The sequence below is a fragment of the Stigmatopora argus genome, chromosome 4, assembly GCF_051989625.1.
Source record: "Stigmatopora argus isolate UIUO_Sarg chromosome 4, RoL_Sarg_1.0, whole genome shotgun sequence".
Lineage (NCBI taxonomy): Eukaryota > Metazoa > Chordata > Actinopteri > Syngnathiformes > Syngnathidae > Stigmatopora > Stigmatopora argus.
Window position 1 is genome coordinate 20055068 of NC_135390.1, and position 22085 is coordinate 20077152.

Below are 22085 nucleotides of genomic sequence, written 5' to 3' on the forward strand. Positions count from 1 at the left end.
GCTCCTATTCCTGCGCTTTCTCACCAGCAGTTTCCATAGTTTACCTCCCAGGTTAGTGGAGAGCCATATGCACCCATCAAAAGAGCCATATGTGGCTCCCGAGCCATAGGTTCCCTACCCCTGCTATAGTAGAATTAAAGGCATTTTTTCTACATGTAAAAACAGTGTTTTGGGGGTGCTGGAACAGATTCATTTCCTTTCATTTCACTTGAAAAAGATCATTTGTAAAAATCTACATGCGATATCAATCCGCGCCTCTGCTTTCCACCAGGCGCCGCCGCCATGACGGGAGCCGTCACTCACACCGTTTCCACGGCGGTGATTTGCTTCGAGCTGACGGGTCAGATTTCCCACATCTTGCCCATGATGGTGGCGGTCATTCTAGCCAACATGGTGGCCCAAGGTCTACAGCCTTCGCTGTACGACTCCATCATCCAGGTGAAGAAGCTGCCGTACTTGCCTGAGCTGGCCCTCGGGCACATCAGGTAAAGCCGGCGTCCACATTTTTGGAGCTCACGTGGAGGGTCGTCTTTGATTTTGCCCACGTTTCTTCAGCAAGTATAATATCTTTGTGGAGGACATCATGGTGCGCAAGGTGAAGTTCTTGTCGTCAAACTCGACCTATCGGGAATTGAATCGTCTGCTGGAGACGACCGCGTTGAAAACGATCCCTCTCGTTGATTCCAAAGGTTAGGCAAGTTAAAGAACATCTTTATGTCTCACAGTCGTGACATTTCGGTGACCACTGTGGCTTTTTCATCACTATTTACTCATCCTTATCTTATTTTCCTATCAATTTGGCCACTGACAACAAATGTTAAGCGTGCAGGCGCCTGTCAATTACGTCCAATTATCCAAAATATACAGTAAAATCATTCTTTCAATCCATGGGGACCAGTTGGTTCCAGTGGCAATGGCAACAACTGCTGGTCAAAGTGGATATAGTAGTTTTTTTTTTATGTCTGATTTATATGATATTTTGACTTCTTTTTAATTATTTGACCTATGGTTTATCCGAAAACTAAAATCGCTCTTTCAAAGAAGACCGTTTGGTTCCAGTGGCCTTGGTGACACCTGGTGGTTTAGACATCAACTATTTGTGTCTGATTTACATAATGGAGGTCATTTGAAACCGTTTCTTTGTTTAGCAACCACTTTACCAAAAAGTTTTTAGTACAATGAAAGTGGACCGGTCGGTTTCCGTGGCGATAACGACTACTCGTCATCGAGACAAACGGTTATTTGCGTCAGATTTGTATCATATTTTTTTACAGATTTTGTTTAATTTGAGGTCATGAGATTAGATTAGATTAGATTACATTAGAACTTTATTTCATTCCGTATTTGGGAAATACCATTGGTTGCATTAGCAAGCACAGACACAGAAGACATTGTAGACCTAGGTAAAAAAAAAAAAAAACCTAACTCAAATATTAAGTCGTCTTTGAAATAAATAGAGACAAGTCGGTTACCGTGGAGATTCCAACATCTGTTGGTTGAGGTCGAAACAAGTGTCTCCCGGTTCAAATGGATTGGACGTCTCTCGGCTTCAACGGCAGCCAGTGACTAACTGTTACTTCCATTCCTGCCTTACCAAAAGAATCCATGATTCTTCTGGGCTCCATCGAAAGGATGGAGCTCCAAGCCGCCATGGATTGGTGGCTCTCGCCAGCCAGGCGGGTCTTTGAGCTGGGTCAGAGCTCACTTGGCCCGGTCTCCAAAATCAGCTGGGAATCGTTCGCTTTTGTGGACGAGGAAGGCGACGATGAGGGCGGCGAGGACAAGGTGAGGACACGGATTGCTGCTGCAATTTCAAATGATGTTAAAGTGTTTTTCTTTTGTTGTTTTTTTTTTCTTCCAGAGCGTGCCAGTGCTAGATGAATGTAACGGGCCCGTCCCGTCGCCCAAAGCTCAGGAGCCCTCGACCAATCACACGAGCTCAGGTACAATTTGAACAGCGAGAGCTTCAAACGTCATTTTTCGTAGTGTGTAATGACTATTTTCAGATTTTGGGAGCCTTTTGGCATTGAACGGCGAGGCAGACAAAAATCTCCATTTTCTGATAGTTTCCTTTTTTTTTTCAATAGTTCATTCTTGCAAATAAATTAAAAAAAGAAACAGCAAATCAACTAAAATACATGTACAGTGGTTGAAAGAACTGATGAGAATGCACACGTGTCGTTGACAAGGAAGTGAGCGCGCTACTTTCCAAATAATTTAACGTTTTGACAAGGTGCAAAATGCAAAACTTGTTTAGAGAATGCTTTTCAAAATGAATCGTCATGGTCAGCATTGACGCCGTTGCTTGATTTGTTTAAACATGAGCAGAAAAACGCAAAGCAGCGTCTGTGAGGAGGACACTTCAGAGACTATTTTCCTCGTCGTCGTCCTCCACCGGCCAGACTGATGCGCAGGTATGCTAACTGTTCGAGACTAAGAATGTTGAAAATGGCGGCTCAGTCAACATCTGTCTGTCTTCGTCTTATCCGTCCCAGGACACGGCGCCCCCTACATTGGCTGACACAATGTCACCGGACGAGGTAGTGTACCGCCAAAGTTTAGCGTTATCAGCTAATAAGTCGACTTACCGTACGATAAGTGCGGTCCTGTGATTGGCCGAAGCAGATCAAAGCCTGGGAGGAGTCCGAGATGGACAAGCCAATAGACATGGAGCAGATTCGCATTGACCCCTCCCCCTTTCAATTGGTGGAAAGAACATCTTTGCACAAGGTAAGCCAGAAAATACAAAACTACAGTTATGACTTGATTTACTTGTGGAGGACAAGTTTTGAACTTGGCTCCAGCACCCCCTGCGACCTTTGTGTGAATAAGCAGTTCAGAAAATGAATGAATGAATGCCACTTATGAGTGTTACTGTGATACTTCTTCACTTCACGGTTTCAACTTTCGCGGCTTCACTACATCGCTGATTTTTTTTCTGAGGTGTATAAAAAAAATCATAAAACTGTGATATTTAATAAATACACTTCTTGATAATTGTACTTGTGTACTTGTATTTTCATATAGGGGCGAAAACATGTAGTATGGTGTGTAGTAATAATAGGGGTGATCGTACTTTGCGTTTTTTCGATTATCTGGTCTACATTATCCGCAAAAATTGGGAAAAATTCAAAAACAATATTTTCAGTTAACCAAAATCGGCACGCTAATTCCAAATTTGCAGTGTGTTATTTTTCCAACACTTTTTCACCATAGCCCCAAAAAAACATACCTACCTGTTGTTATAATTGTAACCATACAATGCGTCTTTTTTACTATTTAGTGGATGTCAAAATGTGATTTAAAAAAAAGAAAAACAAACATACCTGTTAAAGACAGCATTTTCCAACAGTTTTAAGTGAACAGCAATTCTGTATACTTCAAACTGTACTGTCCAGATACGTCATGTATTATGTGCGTTATGTATACAACACATTATCGCAATGCATTGTTAGCCCCTGCAGAGAAAGTGTTTATGAGCGACCACACAAGCAGAATGCTGTCACATTCCAATACATTTAACACTGACTGGAAGGTAACCCACTGGCACCTGTTCTCTATTCTTCAGACCCACACTCTGTTCTCCCTGCTGGGTCTGAGTCACGCCTACGTCACCAGTATTGGCAAGCTGGTGGGTGTGGTCGCACTCAAAGAGGTAAAAAGTACTTTTGGGGTTCAAATGTGTTTATTGTAAATATTTCAACAAACAAACAGATGAACAGATAGATAATAATCAGTAAATTATAATAAAAAATAAATAAGCAACAAATAAGTAGTCAACATAATAAATAAGTAGTAGTCAATATAGATAAGTAGTCAATATAGATCAGTAGTCAATATAGATCAGTAGTCAACATAGATAAGTAGTCAACATAGGTAAGTAGTCAACATAATAAATAAGTAGTAGTCAACATAATAAATAAGTAGTAGTCAATATAGATAAGTAGTCAGCATAATAAATAAATAGTCAGCATAATAAATAAGTAGTAGTCAATAGAGATAAGTAGTCAATAGAGATAAGTAGTCAACGTAGATAAGTCGTCAACATAGTAGATAAGTCGTCAACATAGTAGATAAGTCGTCAACATAGTAGATAAGTCGTCAACATAGTAGATAAGTCGTCAACATAGTAGATAAGTCGTCAACATAGTAGATAAGTCGTCAACATAGTAGATAAGTCGTCAACATAGTAGATAAGTCGTCAACATAGTAGATAAGTCGTCAACATAGTAGATAAGTCGTCAACATAGTAGATAAGTCGTCAACATAGTAGATAAGTCGTCAACATAGTAGATAAGTCGTCAACATAGTAGATAAGTCGTCAACATAGTAGATACGTCGTCAACATAGTAAATACGTCGTCAACATAGTAAATACGTCGTCAACATAGTAAATACGTCGTCAACATAGATAAGTTGTCAACATAGATAAGTTGTCAACATAGATAAGTTGTCAACATAATAAATAAGTAGTAGTCAACAGCAATAAGTCAGTTTTTGAGCCGAATTGAAGTCGGTCACCTTCAATATTTGTCAACTCTGCTTTTCTTCATATAGAATGTCACAGAACGGCAATGACTTATGGGTTGTGCATACAGTTACAGAAAGCTATCGAGGGCTCCACCCGAAGTGGCGTGAGGCTGCGCCCGCCGTTGGCCAGCTTCCGAGATGCCAGCAGGAAAGCCAAGAAGCACCAGCCGCCATCTTCTACCGCTTCCTCCCCCACGTGGGACAGGGACCTTTGGGCCGAGGGGAGCAGAAGGGACGACGGGGAGGCGGCCAGGAAGGAGGATTCCAGAAGAATATCTGCCCGAGACGTCTTATTTTCACCCGGAGGCCACTCGCTCGACGCCCACCAGTCGGCGGCGGCGCCGTCCACCTCCTCGCCGTCCACCTCCTCGCAGGCCGACTCGCCGGCCGACCCCGTCCTCGCGCTGTCATCCCGACGGGAGGAGCACGAGAGCGAGGAGTCGGACGAGCCCATCTAGAAAGGACGAGTCGCCTCAGAGACTTTGTATTCAAGCGAGCACATTTTTTTTCTACTTTTTTTTTCCACTCTTCAAATCTCAGGGGCCTCCTGTGTCTTTTGCTAAATTTTTAGCCATTTTGGACATTTCGGTCCGTCTTATTCATGGATTTCTACGTCGGTGGACTGCTAATTTGTACTAAAACATTTGATGGACAAACGGCAGCCCTTTTTGACGATAATGAAGTCGTGTACTGATGTAGAATTAATTTCATTTACCGCGAGGAGGGTTTGAATGTTTACCGATTGAGGTTCGTTTTAAATGGATGATTTACTAATCTATATAACTGCTCTTAAATCAACTGGAAGGATCTGTCATTTTTTAAAAATAAAAATGGAGAGGAAACTATGAGCGACGTAATTCAATTAGTAGGGTTTTTAAAAAGAAAAAGCTTGAGTCTTAATCATCACAATAAGTTAGGTGTTAAGTTTTTGTATTATAACAACTCTTAATCACTTATTTTTGAACAAAATTGGTAAAGTGTCTTAATGAATATTCTAACCAAGAGGCATGACACCCTGAACTGGTCGCCGGCCAATCACAGGGCATGTTTTTGACAATCAATCACTCATATTAATCTTCTATCCATTTAGTCATTCCTTCCAAGTACAGAGTGCTGCCTTACTTTTTGTGTTTTAATCTAATTAACAATATATTTTGTGTTCTTAGTTTATAATATATATTTATATGTTTTCTGTCAATGTTAACCTTTTAAATTTCTGATTTACTCCAAAAAAATAGTGCCTTTATCCCATGACGATTGGTGGAGTTTTTGTTTCATCCGCGGATGGATACTCTGAAAGAGGCAACAGGTCGCAATGCGGTCGGTGATCAGGTCAATCAATACGCCCAGGCAAGGATGAGTGAACTGACCTCCGCAGGTGTGCAAAACAACTACTGAGCGCATTAAGGTAATTTACATGTTTTGCAGCATTAAATGTTTGTGTTAAAGATAAAGTACCAAAAACAAAAAACTGTTTTAGGTGGGCGCTATATACAAACGCTACTATTGTGAGCCTTCACTAGCGGAATTTACTGTAGAAATACTGAAAAATAACTTGTTTTCTGTCTACTTTCGCTGTCGTTTACTAGGTTGTTTTTCCTATTTTTTTTGCTGTCGCTGCAAAAACATTTTTGAACTGGAAAGGTCAACATTGAGTGATAAATTTCACTGCCATTGACGGAGATAGACGTCTGATCCAATTAAGAAAAATGGCGATTTCTGTTTGAAACTAGTAAAACAAAAATCATAAGGCTTTATTGTCATCATACACATTGTGATCCAAGATCGCGGCGCGCAGCGGCTTTTTTGCTCTCCAGTTTAGTGTTTTGTTTTCTCAATCTTATCGTTATTTACGAACATCTGCCAGGCAAACATTTTCTAGTCAAGAAAAAGTACACATAAACACGTTTGGTTTCTCTGTTTATTTGCTCCACAGGAGGAGATGAGAAAAGGAGTCAGGAGGAGGAAAGAGTAGAATGAAAAGCAAAGAAATGAAGACAAGAACAGGAGGAGGAAAAAGCAGCCAGAAGGAAGAGAGGTCCATCAAGCATGCGTGAGTGCCAATTTCTATACAAACTTTTACACACAAGTCAACTTTTGCAGCGCCTCCAAATAATCCACGTTGACGATTGCCTCAATATCATTGTTTCAAAGTATTTCCCAGTTTTTTTTTTTACATTTTCTATCGTTTGAACGAACCAGGGCAGTGATTCCTCCAACGTGACAACACATACACACAAACAGAGAAATACACGCGACGACACACGAAGGAAGCGAATCGAGCATCCGGACTCGTACAAAAGGAGACAAAGCGAAAGACGTGGTCCTTAAAGCCTTTACATCCACCGAAAGACACGTGGCTTCTCATTTATTCATTCATTGAGATTTGGAATAAGAAAATAAAAGCAGGAATTGAGCAAAATGAATGGAAAAGAATCATCGTGTGGCCATTTTTGAACGAAAGCAGCATCTCGCAAACAACGCGACCCTGACAGAAAACAGGAGGATCGCTTCAAAGCATAAATTCTGTACAAGTTTATTCCCCAATTGCTCAATAAATAAATGAATACGTGCCATTGTGTAAAGACATTCTGATCTCTCATGCTGGAAAAGGATCGGACCACGTCAAGATCCAACTTTTAATCCTCTGCTTCGTTTTTTTTTCTTCTCCCGACACTTTACAACTGAGACACCTATTCTAGCTTCAGGGATTTTCAAGTAGAAAAATAAACATTGTTCCCACATTGCATAAAGAAGCCATCGATACATCAAGTCATTCAAGTCAGTAAATTGCTGTTTTGTATTTTTATATATATATATGTATATGTACAGTATACATACTGTCTAAAAAGTCTCACACAATTAAAAAAAAACAAAGAATCTCACTCTTACCTTTGCATTTGCTCCTTTTGTAAGGAGAAAATGTCTTCAATTGACCGCCAACGACGTCCCATCCATTAGAGCGGGGAGGGTCGGCCGACCCTCCCTGTTCAAATAGATTGGGCGTCAATGGCGCGGAAACGTAATCATTCACTCCATGATTTAAAAAAAAATCATAATAAAATAAATGCATTTCGGTCAACACACAATTAAGCACCTCGCGTTAATCTCACACGAGCAAGGAAGACGCCTTAAACTCCGCCTCTTCTGTTCCCTGATTGGCTGATTGAGCAGCACGCATCCGTCGCAGGAGCAAAGCAGACTCATAAAAGTATTATTTCATCGCTAGTCTAATGCAACGTAATTATTAATGCAGCTAGTCTCAACAAAAAAATGATACGGTATGAGAAATTAGTGAGTCTATTTTTTTTCTGTGTTATTTACATCTATATAACATGAGCTGACAGCCTTGTGCCTGCCTATTGCTGGTTACAATTTGGATATTCATGTGTTTTTTTAGGTCCAGAAGCATTTTTATGATGTTTGGCTTCAAACACCACCACAGTAAAAATTAAATATTTAGTAGTTTTAGCCTTTAGACATGCTCACACGTATTAAAAAACTTTCTAGACACAAATTTTCCGGCACAAACACACACACAAAGGACCACAAATAGTAAAAATTGGACATTGGAAATAAATACATTTCAACAACAATTCTGAAAATTCTTGAAAAGCAAAGAGATAGCAACTGTAAGCCTTTTTTTTACATGTTGATTCCCTCCTAAAAAAGGAAAAAAAATACTTTTAATTAACATGATTGAGCAAAAAAAATTGAAAGAATTTACACTGGTACCTCTACTTACAAACGCTTCTACCTACGAACGCTTCTACTTACGAAATTTCCCGCTTACGAAACCCTTTCATATGCAAATTACCGTTGCGATATATGAAAACAAGATCCAAGATCCACATTTTTTTTTATACAAAATTGTCTTTTTTAAAATTCTTCTAAAACCATTGTGGTGGTGTAAAAAGGCAACATCATTAAAATAAAATAAAAAGTCATACCGGGTGACCCAAAAAGATGCGTACCCATATTTTATTCGATAAAAAATCCATTTTTTAACGAATGTCTTTTCTGTTGGAGGACGTGAAAGGTGAACCTATGGATGATCGTTTTCAGCTATAGTTGTGTAAAAGTGTGTAAAAGTGATTGACAACTTTGTCAGACGAGTACAGGTTTGCTTGCAACGGAATGGTGGACATTTGGAACACATCTTGGGAAAGCCATAAATTGACTAAAAATGGACAGAATTAGGTGAAACTCTGGTGAATGGTCTTCTATAAACTGAATAATGTGTGGTTGTAATTTGAAATCAATAGCTTTTTAATCAAAGTCACAATTGAAATTTTCATGGGTACGCATCTTTTTGGGTCACCCTGTACTTCTGGACCTGACTGTTTGTAGTACTAGTAGTGATGTAGATGAGCCAACAGTGAATTCCACCGCCACGCACAAATCCCTCAAAAAGCCTTCCATTTCAAACCACTACATTCAAATAGCAATCATCATCTTCATCATCATCATGTGAGGGTTGGCGTTGTCAAGTGGCCACGTTTTGGTTGCTGAAAGCTTTCAAGAGCAAGACTCGGCCAACGTGAACTGTCCAGAAGGCAACCTCCAATAGGTTGGATTTCATCAGTGCAAAAGAAAGAGAGCTCTGTCTTTTTTTTTTTTTGCCTTTTTACCTTCCACCGACCCGCCACAAGCCCCACTTCACATCCCGTCTATGGTTCAGTGCAAAGTCTATACAGTGATGTATAGTACAGGAACGCCATAGGAACATGCATACATTGAGACAGAGTAGGAAGCACACTTATCTTTACAGTACAATCCTTATCTGTGCAGTGTTATTGTGTTTGTGTCAGCACAAGTGTTTGTCATGGGGCGCTTTGCTGTAATTCACGAGGATGTCAGAAGGGGGAACATGTAAACAAAGTCGCTCCCCCTCCTCTTCTCTCCTCCTCCAGAGAAGGAAACGTTAATATCATACATTTAAATGTGGTTTTTTTTTGTTCTTTCACTCCCCTCCCACGTTATTACAAAATTATTCGTATTATATTGTTTGAATATGTTTAGATTTTCATTATAGGATGATGGGGTCGCTCGCATGCACGTATCCGCCACCGCACTGCCCCCCCCCCCCCCCTCTGATCCCTTATGGTACGGTCCGTGTGGCTCCTCGTCCTCTCATCACGTGTTTACTTCTGGGATGTAAGGCTTACCAAGTTTGTTGCGTCAGGTCAACTCGATTTTTTTTCTGAAGAATCCACCATCACGCTGGCAAAAAAAGAAGTTTTTTTGTTTTTTGTTTTTTTTTTCTCCGTACCTGAAAAGCAACAGAAGAATAGATAGATATGGTAGTTTGTATCGAGGAGTCACGTGGGCAGCCGGGTGAGTCAGTTGGTTGCCATGGAAGCGGCCGGTCCGTCCTCCTGTTTGCCGGCGGGCTCCTCGTCCTCTTCTTCTTCTTCCTCCTCCTCCTGTAGCGTGGGAGCGAGGCCGGCCGGCACGCCGTCGCCGGCCCTCTGCTCGCCCATCGGCGAGACCGGCAGTTGCCCGGGACTACTGCCGCCCGAGGCGTCCCCCGGGAGCGTGGGCGGAGTCAATGTGGACGACTCGGGCTCCATACACAGTGTCATCTCTCCTTCCTTCGATAGATACATGAAAATAATAATCATATCAAAGAATGATTTCGCCTTCCCAAACTTCTTTCAGCGGATGGAATAGGAAATGTGGCCAAAATGTCCAATAATGGACCAGCATGCACCTCCCCAGAAAATTGTGTTTGTTCTTCAGGCATTTGTTTCCATGAATCCCATCAGAACGGCATCGAACAAAACGTTCGGCGTCATCAATTTCCCTAATGTACATTTATGAATCAACACTGAATAATTGACTTTCATCCATAACAGCTTCTTTGACCATTGTTACTTTTTTCAAAATGTTTCAATCATTTCCTGGAGGCAGTTTCTCACAGTCTTTGAAATATCTTGACTCCAGTTTCCTCATATCTTTCTCATTTTTTTTGTTCTCCATTCATTTTAAAGACATATTGCTTTAGATCTTCTTACTTGACACTTTGATGTATTTGTCTATCCAGTATTGTTGCCTTCCCTCGTAGTTTTTAATAACTGATTTCAATCACAGCTCACTGTGATTTACCGACATATTTTGCAACACTAATAATTTACCTGCTTTGAGAAGATGACCGTATTTTCTCATACATACGGTGTATTTGTCGCAAAAAAAGATGGCTGCATTGAGGTTAAGGCTAATATGCGCACAAATTAGACTTGACATGCACGAAACTGCAAGGTGACAGACAAAACGCCATAACGCACGACAAGACAATGCGGCTGATGCGGTCGTTTATTTCAAAATAGGGAAAAGATAAACAGATAAAACGCTTAACAAAATTGATTTTGACGTCTATGAATGAAATTTAAAAAACGTATCTTGCGTAAAACATGAAAAAGCTCACTTATTTGTGCATGCCCTTGCTCGCTCAGGGCAACGCCATTTTACCAAACTAGACCGCTATGGACACACTTCCTGATTGTACTGCTCACATGACATCCTTTTTGAATTTGTCTACGTGCAGGCAACACCCGTATCTCAGAAATACCACATGCGATGATTTTTCTTAAAATTTTCCCTTCAAAGTAAAACATTTGTACCCCCTATTAAAACCATCAATATGGAGGTGAAAATTATGAATCAGAGGGAGGCTTATACGAGAGAAATTGTAAAATTCAACGATTTTAAGGCAATTTTAGGAGTACGACTTATACGCGGAAGCGGCTTATATGCGAGAAATTACGGTAATAATCCTTTAATTGTAAAATTCAACCATTTTAAGGCAATTTTAAGAGTACGACTTATACGTAGAGGTGACTTCTATGCGAGAAATTACGGCAATAATCCTTTGTTCTGTCAAATTGGTGAAGCAGCTCACAGAGTGATCCCTCCTTTTTAATTGCAGACTAACAAACGAATAAATTTGATAGTTCTTTCATTTCATCTCGGGCATGATTTTTTGCCAAAGATTGCAAACGCACCTTGACGTCGTCTTCTTCCTCCTGCTGCTCCAGCAGCGGCGAGTGTTCGTTACCCACCACCTCGTCTCCGGCGGGAACGCAGAGTCCGGGCTCGGTCGCCGCCCCCACGTAGCCCCCCGCCTCCACCTGATAGGCTTCCATCTGGCCCGTGTTCCACAGATCTACCAGGGGCGGGTGCACTTGGTGCACTAAGCTGTGGATGGTGCTGTTGGGGGTGGCTTGCAAGGAGTGGTTGGCGCTGTGGAGCCGGTGTTCCAGTGACTTGGAAAACAAAGAGATTGGGATCAGAATGTGGCAGGGAAAGACTTTGCGCTGCTGACTGTAAAATGGGATCTTACAGGGAAGTGGGCGGTGATGGAGAGACCCCAAGGCCCATTTTGCAAATCAATTGAATGATGCCATACAGTGCTACCGCATCATTTATGATGGAAAAAAGAAGAAAACTGTGCAATCGTCGTTAGATCGCTTCTTTCGGCCAGTTTCTAATACATAAATCTCTCTCTCTCTATACAGTACTGTACATATTCTCTCCATTTAATTAAATGTTTTTTTCAGTACAAACCAATGTGTGTTACTTTTACAAGCCTTAAACATACAAATGCACTTATATCAACCTTCAATATACTTATATAGGCCTTAAACATAAATTATAATACAAAATATAGCACTGAATCTACTTACAAACAAATTCAACTTATGAACAATCGCTCGGAACCTAACTCGTTCGTAAGTAGGGGAGCGTCTGTAATGACCATAACAGCATTCAATTCAAAGGCAGTACTAAAATGAATGTACTTTAGCTTGTTATGACTTCATTTCACAAGAAAGCATAATGTGAGAAAAGGTATGAAGAAGCAGATGCAAACTAAGGTTCCACCGTCACAATGTACACAAGCTGACCTGTTGTTGTTGATACTGCAGGAGCTGCTGCTGCTGCTGATAGTGCTGCATCTGCTGGATCTGCTGCAACTGCTGAAGTTGGCTGTGTTGCTGGAGGTTAAACTGCTGCTGCTGCTGTTGCTGTTGTTGTTGCTGTTGCTGCTGCGACAGGAAGTGAGCGGCCGCCTGCCCGTCGTAGCCTTCGCTCCCGACCAGGTAGGAACCGGCAGCGGGAGACGCTACGCCCGACGCGTCCTTGTTTATGGGCTCCCAGGCGTCTGAGGTCGAGAGGCAGTAGTGGCCCTGGGAGACGTAAGTGTGTGGCCACACTTCGGCGGAAGAGTGATGCAAGATCTGGTCTGTGGGTGGGGGGGCGACAAACGAGTCGGGCTTGTGTCTTAAGTTTAGCAAGTTCAAAATGAATTACGACCGCCCGTCTACCTAAGGGTTTTTTATCAGCTCAGCGCTACTGGCTAACTCGGAACCTACAGGCAGATTTTATTAGATTTTTCCAAAGTATTTGATTGAAGAATCGGGGCATAATTTCATGCCATTGAAGCATCACAAACCTTAGCAAAGTGCAACGTGAAGCTCATCAAGGCTGATTGCAACATGACAAATGGTGGCGTTTTTGCCAACGGCCTTTGTGAAAGTGGACTTTACCTCGACTGGTGATGCTCTCCTGGTTGACCTCGCTCAGATGCCCCACGCTGCCCTGGTTGGATCCCGATCGAGGACTCTCGCCGTCCATCGATGTCCAGGCCATCAGGGTGGCCTGGGAGATGGCAAACTGCTGCAGGATGCCTGAGGTTGACGGCAAAAGTTAAAATGCTGAGCCAATCTTAAAAGAAAATACCATTTTCTTAAGTCTTACATCATCCTTTTAACCCATTCAGGGAAAGCGCTCACTTCAGTCGACTTCTACTCAAGTTATTATTACCGTATTTTCACACCTATAGGGCGCCTGTAAAAGTCTCAGAATTTTTTTCCCAAAGTCGTCGGGGCGCCCAATCAGTCGCTTTTTTTTGTGCACTAAAGTCAAGATTCTGTAGATGTCGCTGTATGGCGCTGATTGCTTGATTGTCCGGGTGCATTTCTCGCTAGCATAACATACGCTAGCATAACATACGCTGGCATTACATACGCTGGAATTACATACGCTGGAATTACATACGCTGGCATTACATACGCTGGCATAACATACGCTGGCATAACATACGCTGGCATAACATACGCTGGCATTACATATGCTGGGATTACATACGCTGGCATTACATACGCTGGCATTACATACGCTGGCATAACATACCCTGGCATAACATACCCTGGCATAACATACCCTGGCATAACATACCCTGGCATAAAATACGCTGGCCTAACATACCCTGGCCTAACTTACGCTAGCCTAACATACGCTAGCCTAACATACGCTAGCCTAACATACGCTAGCCTAACATACGCTAGCCTAACATACGCTAGCCTAACATACGCTAGCCTAACATACGCTAGCCTAACATACGCTAGCCTAACATACGCTAGCCTAACATACGCTAGCCTAACATACGCTAGCCTAACATACGCTAGCCTAACATACGCTAGCCTAACATACGCTAGCATAGTGTCATGCTAGCGCCTTATCTATGATTAAAAAAAAACTGAATATACACCCGCAACTGAGACGGCGCCCTTTCTTGTGGTCGTAATGTTGAAAACACTTTTTGACGGCACTAGACATCTAATGGGCGGGGCCCCCGTCTATGCCCCACCTGCGGCGAATCGGGCCTCTTTCTCGCCGTCGCTCAGGTCGCTGTAGGCGTCGTTCTCCAACCGCCGCTCCTTTTCCCGCTCCTGGGTGCTGATGCGGGTTTGGGGGATGCCCCCCACGCCCACCGTGGACATGCCCCAATTCTGCCACTCGATCATGTGGGCCACGCGGCCCTGGGCCATGGCCGTCGGTTTGGTCACTCTTTCCTTCATGGTGCGGGACACACCTGCATCGTTGATTTGGAGAGGTGACGGATGAGGGGAGTCGAGGGGAGACGAAATTTAGAGGGGAAATGGAAAAGAGGAACGTGGACAGATGGGGAAGAAAAAGGGGGAAGGGCAGACAAAGGATACAAGTATTATTTCCAAGCGTGTGTGACGCTCCGGTCGCGGATGTTCTGATGGCCTGTCAAAATATGGGAAGCCTGAAGGGTTAGACTGATATATTGCTTTTCCATTTGATGTTATTGAGCAGTAAGTTAGCTCTTGAGTATGATTGATATGTTGTTATTACACAACTGCATTATTTACACCAGGGCGATCTGATCGAACAATACCAAATCATGCTTTGTTTCGATTGGCATAGGCCAGAGAGGCTTTTTATTTAACAGTGTGTGTATATACTATTGTTTGCAGTATTTTGACTCGCTAACGGAAATTGTTGCCAGACTAGTCTTTCCAGTCTGGACCTGAAAAATGTTACTTCAAATTGAAAGAAAATGGCCAACACTAGCAAACATATTACGTCCACTCTCTTTAATTTGGTCTCTCGTATTTCATTTTGCTTGTAAACGCCACGTCTACGAGAAATATTCAGCTCCATTCAAATGTACTTAAGCATACTATTCAGTCCAAGCCAACAAATTCAAGCCGCTACGACTAAATGAGGGCGTTTGGTGAACATGGATTATGAAAAGAGCGGAATGACAAAGGTTACGGGGATGACATTCACGTGTTTAAATGACATTGCAGGAAGGAAGGAAGGGATGGGTGAACGCTGTCTGTCAAAGGTGCAGCGCGGGCTACAAAGGGTTAATGAGCCGACTCGACGGCAAGGCATGAGAGTAATGAGAGGCAAAAATAAGTCGGAACGTGCGCCGTTCCCTCGCCGCGGGGGAATTTCGTATCCCGCGCCGCAGTTGAATTCGGGCTTAGCGACGCGTTGTGTGGCGCTGACACATTCTACCGTACGCCGATGTACGCTCTGTGATGACAGTGTGGATGAGATGAATAAATGATGCAAAGGGTTGGGAATGTCCGCACGGTAGAAGCACGCCGCCGCACTGCAGGAAACAACTCCATCGAGCCAGTAGCGACGAGTGGCATTAGATGCACCGCAGTCGACTGGTTAGGTTCTTTACCACGTTAACTGATCCCATTGCGGGATTGATTCATTTATACAGTGAGACGCCTAAAGTTGAATACCCTTCACGCTTTATAAGGCATTCAACTCATTGGCTGCTCTAGACGTCCGATCCGTTTTGACTGGGAGGGGCTAGCGATCCCAGTGTTAATGAAATAGACATTTTACCTTTCAACTTTCAAATTTGTCATTTTTTATTTGTAAATTGATTTTTTTTTAGAACAATAGAAGTTTTGCTCATTGGAATGTCATTAATTTAGTTTTATACTATTTATTTTTTTCCCAAATTATACATAAATAATAATTAATATATGAAATAAGTGTGTATATAGAAAAATATACAATAGGTATTAATAATATTTAGTTTTTGACCAAAAATAGTCACTTAAAGGTTAACTGTTTAAAGCGGAAACCACTAAATAATGAACAGCAAATAAAAATTATAGCAACTCTGAGCCTTTAATAATACCTTGAAACAAAAATTGCAAAATTTCAAATAAAATTTCTCATAGATTTGTATCCTATTTATATGATATTGTTTTTCATCTTGAAAAAAAAGATCTGTTTGCTCCAAATTCATGTATCTCATTTGGCCAAATAAGGTTAAATCTTAAGTATCAACTTATGAGCTTAACTTGTCAAGACCAAATGTCCTGCATTTCCGGAAATAACTGCAAAAGGCCAGTCTTTAGAGAGCCAACATTGGATAAAAAAAGCTTTTCCCGGTATGTAACCTAGCTAAATAGTTGTCGCCGTGCCCCTCGCTCTCTCCACCCCCCCTCTCGGATGGAAGCAAAAAAAAAAAAAAGGCGCTCGGCGAAGGCAAACACTCGAGCGCACTTGATCCACCTCCACGGAACACGACACTCAAAGTGGAAACAGCCAAACTGATTAGAATTCAGCACCACACACAAGACACCAAACGACACTAGAATTCACTTCACGATTCGACTCACCTGTTCTCCGAGCAACAAAGCGGCGCGGTGACGCACTTACGCGTCTACCGTCTTTTTTTGGGGGGAGGGGGGCCCGATTCGGTTCCGCCAATGACTCGCGTCGAGTCATTGACTATCACGGCGTGGGAAGAGGGGTTGGGGGTAGCGGTGATAAAAGGGGAACCCGTTTGGGGTACCATGCTGACTCCGGCGTGGGGGGGGCGGAGCCAACATGGGGTGGCTTTACCGGTCACAGCACAGACACACACCTGACACACCTGACAGAGAAGACTTAGCCAGAGCTCCGATGCCGTAAGCATTTGAATTCCTCTTGAGGCGCGGCAGGATGGACGTGGTGTCCTCCATGGACAGCTGGAGAGAGGAGGAGAAGAGGAGAGGGATGGAGGAGGAAGGAGAAAAGAATAGTATGGACGGTGTGACGGGGCGCACAGAGAAAAGACGGCCAGACGGTGTTAGAGAGAAGTGAGTGGAAGGGGGGGAGGGAGGTGATGGCGAGGGGTTGGATTAATACAATTCTAAGTTTCCAGCAAAGTGTCATGTGCGCTTAGCCTCACGGTGTACACTTAAAAGAACCAAGACTGGGAAGAAGGCGGGGCGAGGCGAGGAGGGAATCGAACTCGAATCGAACTCCGTCCGAACGTGGCCGCAAAGAGGGGACGTCAAAAGACTTACGTTGATCCCCTCCCACGAAAATTCTGAGCGGCTATGCTGAGGAGGGAGAAGGGATGGCGTGAGAGAGAGAGAGAACATCCACATGCGTGGAGGGGGGGGGGGTTAAAGGGGGTTGCCACAGGTGGGACATGCGGAGGACAGGTACGAGACACGGGTTTTTCCAGAGACCACATGGGCGAGGGCCAGGATGACAGGGAGGAGGGAGGGAATTGAACAGCCGTCAGTTTGGGGTTGGGCACTTTTGAGGGGTACTCGGACGTTTGGTCGACTGGACGTTTGGTCGACTGGACGTTTGGTCGACCGGGCGTTTGGTCGCCGGGTTGTTACTGTTGAAACCAGCTCTCAAAATTATAATCATGAGAGAGAGAGAGAGAGTTTAATATCTAAATATCTAAAATCAAAACATCAACAGTCATAATTTGACAGCGAGCGAACCTGGCGACCAAACGTCCGTTCTACCAAACGTCCGGTCGACCAAACGTCCGGTCGACCAAACGTCCACTCTACAAACACCGTACGACTCGTACGGTGTTTGTAAGGTTTTTTGGGGGTTTGTAAGGGGAATCAATAATCATTTATAAGGGCAGTTATCGGCAGAGGTTGACAGGTATGCCCTTGAGTAAGGTTAACATAAACTTGAAATTTGGAAGTTAAGGCAACATTCCATTTCTTTGGGTTACCCGCATTATTCCGCACAGCTAGCAACTTCCTTTTTTCCCTTTGTGCTTAGTACTTCCACTCTCACTGGATGTTTCATACTCTCCTCACACAGCAGTGTGTGAGAAGAAGAGATTTAACACTTGAGTGCTAGAGTGCACCCAAGGAAGAGCCACATCCATCTTCCTCCCCGCCCCCCCCCCAAAAAATACAAAAATCTCACAAAATTGATCACGGGGGCGGGTGTTTTTTTTCCTCTAAAAAGGCGCGTTGCATAAATAAATGATGCAGCGCATTTGCCCTGAAAACCGAGGCTGCGTTTTAGCGGAAAATGGCTTCCCTTCACGGCAGGACGAGAGGCTATAATGGGAATGGTCGCCGACGGATCAGACGGTCGGTCGCCCAGTCGGGGACTGCAATAAGACTATTGAGCCAGAACTTGTTCAGTCTTCCGTCGCTACGGCACCCCACGCGGAGTACGTTACGGTCCTCGTCTCCCAATGTCGGAGCGGCGTGGTGAAACCCAACGCGTGAGGTCGGCCATGTTGGTTCCCCCAGCTTGTCCGCCGCCGTCTTTGGGAAAAGTGTTGCCAGAAGGCGTAAAAGGGCTTACCTGCTCCCCATCCTTCTGGACTGGCACGCCATCTGCTGCTGAGAATAGGAAAGACAACAGAAAAGACGTATTAATATTTATTTTTGGGGAAGTCTGTAGGCAACATGGAAGCTGTACAAATGCCTGAAAAAAACCAAAACGAGTGTCAACTTTTAAAAGTGGAAGTGCCTCAGATTTGTTAGTTTCCAGGTGTGAAAGTCGTGGCCCGGGGGCCAGATTCCGGCCAGCCGGTCATTTTGTGCGGCCTGCAAAAGTAAATCATTTGCGCTGACTACATGTTTCTGATGAAATTAAATAATGCTTATTTTCTTGTTTTTAAAAACTTGAATGAAATATTTTTTTTCATTTTTTTGTTGTCATGAAAAATAACAATACAGTGGTACCTCTACATACGAGCATTTTGAGATACGAGTAAAATTTCAAGCAAATAATTATCTCTAGATACGAGAAAATTTTGAGATGCAAGAAAGCCAGGTAGCCATGACATGAGAGTCTGTTTATCATTGTAGCGCACTGTCTTTTTTGCCGCATCTCTTTCGTGTATAACAGATATCTAAGAGCACTGGGCGGAGCATTGCATTTTTTTCAGTGTTTTTTCCGTCACTCAGCGCGAATGCCGGAGCAATCGCTAATACGAGCAGTATAGTATATTACTTCTCGTTGGCTGCTCATAAGAACATCAGGGGCACTGGCTCGCAACTCCCTCTTTGGGAATGTCTCTGCGAGCACTGGGCGGAGCATTGCATTTTTTTGTAAAGTTACATTAAACGTATGTTTGAGTGTCTGTATATATTAATCCAAGTTAATTTAAATTTTGTTTGTTCGGTTACGAGTGTGTTGTCGTGGAAAGTCCCCTGAACACCCCCCTCCGCCTCTGTGTATGTCGCTGTCTCTACCCTCTGCGAAATGCGTCTAATTTTAGTTCTATTAAACACATTTTATTACTATTAAACCACTAGTTATGTGTTACTTTGTTAATAGATGGCGAATTAGAAGAAATAAAACATTAATTCCAATCCAATGTTATCCCATAATGTTTTTGGTGTTTTTTCAGAGGGTTGGAACGAATTAATTTGTTTTTAGTTCATTTCAATGGGAAACGTTCCCTCGAGTTACGAGAAGATCGACATACGAGCTCAGTCCCGGAACCGAATTAAGCGCGTATCTCGAGGTACCACTGTAGTTTGTTTTTTGAAAAATAAAAGATAGTGAGAGGGACTATTTCGTTTTTTTTTTTTTCATTTTCTACAGAAAATGGAATGAAATCAAAATAAATGATCTGAAAATACTTAACATAAGAACGAATTTGGACAATTTTTAGCTACAAAAAATCTCTTTAAACAATTCATCGACTATTAAAAGATTGGTCAATTCTTTGCCAATCCGTTAGTTGCTGATTAGTGGATAATGGGAGGCAGTGGCAGTATTTCTTTATTCCTTATTATTTGTATAGTGGAATTGTCCAAACTATCTCCAGGTATATATTTTCCAGGTTATACGTGGTATCTTTGCTTTGAGGAACTGAACAAGGGCTGTCTATGAATGACAAACCTCTGAATGGCATGGTTTTCTTCTCTACACAGCTTTACTCTATCCTCAATCTTGTGTTTGCATTGCGCAGTGTGGCATTCTGTGTCAATTTCTTCCATATCAGGAGATTTTGCCCTCTTTGACTCAATCCGTACTTTATATTCCGAAGATGCTCGAGCAGCTGCCTGTCTGTGTATGTTTTGAAATCCGAAGAAACGTCTTTCGCAGGAAGCGCCGTCAACTCGACTCCCAAATTCAATGTTGCAAAGGCCCAAAGAGCTTATTAAAGCTCCAACCATAACAAGAAATAATATTACATGTGACATAACTATGAATACATTCATGTAAAAAGAAGAAATCACATGAATAAATGAGAAATACTCTCAGTTTTGGCTACTCCATAAAACTCTATTCCTGATAGGTACCAAATGAAATAACATTGATATCAAATCACTTTTTAAATTCCTTTAAGAGACTATGAGGAGTTTCATCTTTTTTTATCCAGGCCATTGAAATAATAATAAATAAAATAATCTTTACAGTTTTTCTGAGTTAAATGAGCTCATCTGTCTTCATGTAATAGCAACATTTCTTTTCTGACCCCTGTGACCTTTGCCCTCCTAAATTTAACCACCTCCTCCCTTAAATACAGTGGTACCTTGAGATACGAGCTTAATTCGTTCCGGGAATGAGCTCATATGTCGATTTACTCATAACTCAAATGAACGTTTCTGCTTGTATATCAAAATTTGTCTCATCTCTCAAGATAAATATTTGCCCGAAATTTTACCCGTATCTCAAAATGCTCGTATGTCGAGGTATTACTGTACTCCAAACATAGGATATGCAAGTTTGATATAAAAAAATCCCTTTTATTCATTCTGGAGTTATTTTACACTAAAACAAACAGACCAAACCCCAGACAATACCTCAATTTTTCGCCATATCTGTCTTAACAGGTCCAAAAAGTAAGCGATACCATGCTACTTTTCAATAAGAAGATTGATTCATTGGCTATCAACTCAAACAAGACATTCAGCCATCTGTTTTTATTTACCGCTAATGTAAACAAGCCGCATGTGTTGCATTTATCTCGTCGTCAGTCGCGTGTTGAGCGTCACTATAATCTCAAGCTATTTACATAGCTGACACGGCTATCGCCGTCGCGCAGACATAAACACGAGCCCGATCGGGGTTTATTGGTCTGAACTGTACCGTGGAAAATAGGGATGAACTGTGTGTGGGTGACCTCGGTTAAAGACAAACCTCTGCCATAGGTCGAGCTTTTATAGTTCATTATCGCTGCCTTCCTCAAAACAGAAGTCTATACAAACATGTCAAGGTTTTTCGATGGAGGGGCATTGGAATGGATTCGATCCAATGGGAAAATACAACGTATATTGACTCTTTTTTGTGTCTATATTATTTACCGTATTTTCTGACGTATTTGTCGCTCAAAATGGTATGGCTTACCGTATTTTCACGACTATAAGGCGCACATAAAAGTCTTAAATTTTCTCCAAAATAGACAGGGCGCCTTATAATCCAGTGCGCTTTATATATGGACCAATACTAAAAATGTTATCACTATAAAATAAAATCAATCAGTCGATAGGGTATACCATCCTCTACAGCTCTCACAACTACCGCAAGCAGCCCCCGACTCTAGTATTTTCCCCGTAGAAAAAGTACTGCGCAGTGACTGCTGGGATATATAGTTCTTTTGTCAATACACCCAATGGATTGTGGCCTGGACATCGACATCAACACAGCTTTACGAAGCGTGGCAGGCAGCGTTGGAATAGTTATGCTAGCTACTAGCTAGCTACTATCTGCGAAAGGATTGTGGCTGCCTGGACGAACGTATAAATCTCAGCGTTTTCGATGACTCATTTGGACAATTGTTCAATTTGGACACAGAAAATGAGGACTTTGATGGATTTGTGGGTGATGATGACGTGAGTACATTGTAAAATGGCTAAATAAAGTACAACCAAACTCAGTTTTGCTTCTGTTGCCTTCTCAAAAACGTGTTTTTAGTGTGTCCGTATGTTTAAGCTGGTGTATTTTTTGCCATGCCTGGCTGCGTCTTTAAAAACGGTGCGTCCTTTGTGTGTG

The 22085-nt window shown here is 42.4% G+C and overlaps 3 protein-coding genes across 10 annotated transcripts in view; 2 read left to right on the forward strand and 1 right to left on the reverse strand.

The window, feature by feature from the left end:
- The window catches only part of LOC144072713 (chloride channel protein 1-like), a 35843-nt gene extending 30466 nt beyond the window's left edge, over positions 1–5377 (forward strand). The window contains exons 15-23 of the mRNA XM_077597944.1: positions 272–485; positions 556–689; positions 1601–1785; positions 1862–1943; positions 2329–2414; positions 2496–2540; positions 2626–2730; positions 3569–3655; positions 4598–5377. Of these exons, the coding sequence (XP_077454070.1) occupies positions 272–485; positions 556–689; positions 1601–1785; positions 1862–1943; positions 2329–2414; positions 2496–2540; positions 2626–2730; positions 3569–3655; positions 4598–4987 (1328 nt within the window). The 3' untranslated portion in view covers positions 4988–5377. The remainder of the gene's footprint in view (positions 1–271; positions 486–555; positions 690–1600; positions 1786–1861; positions 1944–2328; positions 2415–2495; positions 2541–2625; positions 2731–3568; positions 3656–4597) is intronic.
- Positions 5378–5808: 431 nt separating this feature from the next.
- The window catches only part of zyx (zyxin), a 59556-nt gene continuing 43279 nt past the window's right edge, over positions 5809–22085 (forward strand). The window contains exons 1-3 of the mRNA XM_077597932.1: positions 5809–5937; positions 6466–6582; positions 12455–12628. The gene's annotated coding sequence lies outside the window, so the exon portion shown is untranslated. The remainder of the gene's footprint in view (positions 5938–6465; positions 6583–12454; positions 12629–22085) is intronic.
- Positions 6437–22085, reverse strand: part of fam131bb (family with sequence similarity 131 member Bb) — a 32680-nt gene continuing 17031 nt past the window's right edge. The window contains exons 2-9 of one of the 8 annotated variants that reach the window (XM_077597938.1): positions 18438–18475; positions 17168–17203; positions 16753–16846; positions 14179–14403; positions 13076–13216; positions 12434–12771; positions 11534–11794; positions 6437–10123 (exon numbers count right to left, since the gene is read on the reverse strand). In XM_077597938.1, the coding sequence (XP_077454064.1) occupies positions 9872–10123; positions 11534–11794; positions 12434–12771; positions 13076–13216; positions 14179–14403; positions 16753–16846; positions 17168–17203; positions 18438–18475 (1385 nt within the window). In that variant the 3' untranslated portion in view covers positions 6437–9871. Of the gene's footprint in view, positions 10124–11533; positions 11795–12433; positions 12772–13075; positions 13217–14178; positions 14404–16743; positions 16847–17167; positions 17204–18437; positions 18476–22085 lie in introns of all 8 variants that reach the window. The other 7 variants (XM_077597937.1, XM_077597936.1, XM_077597941.1 and 4 more) reach the window with 7 other exon arrangements.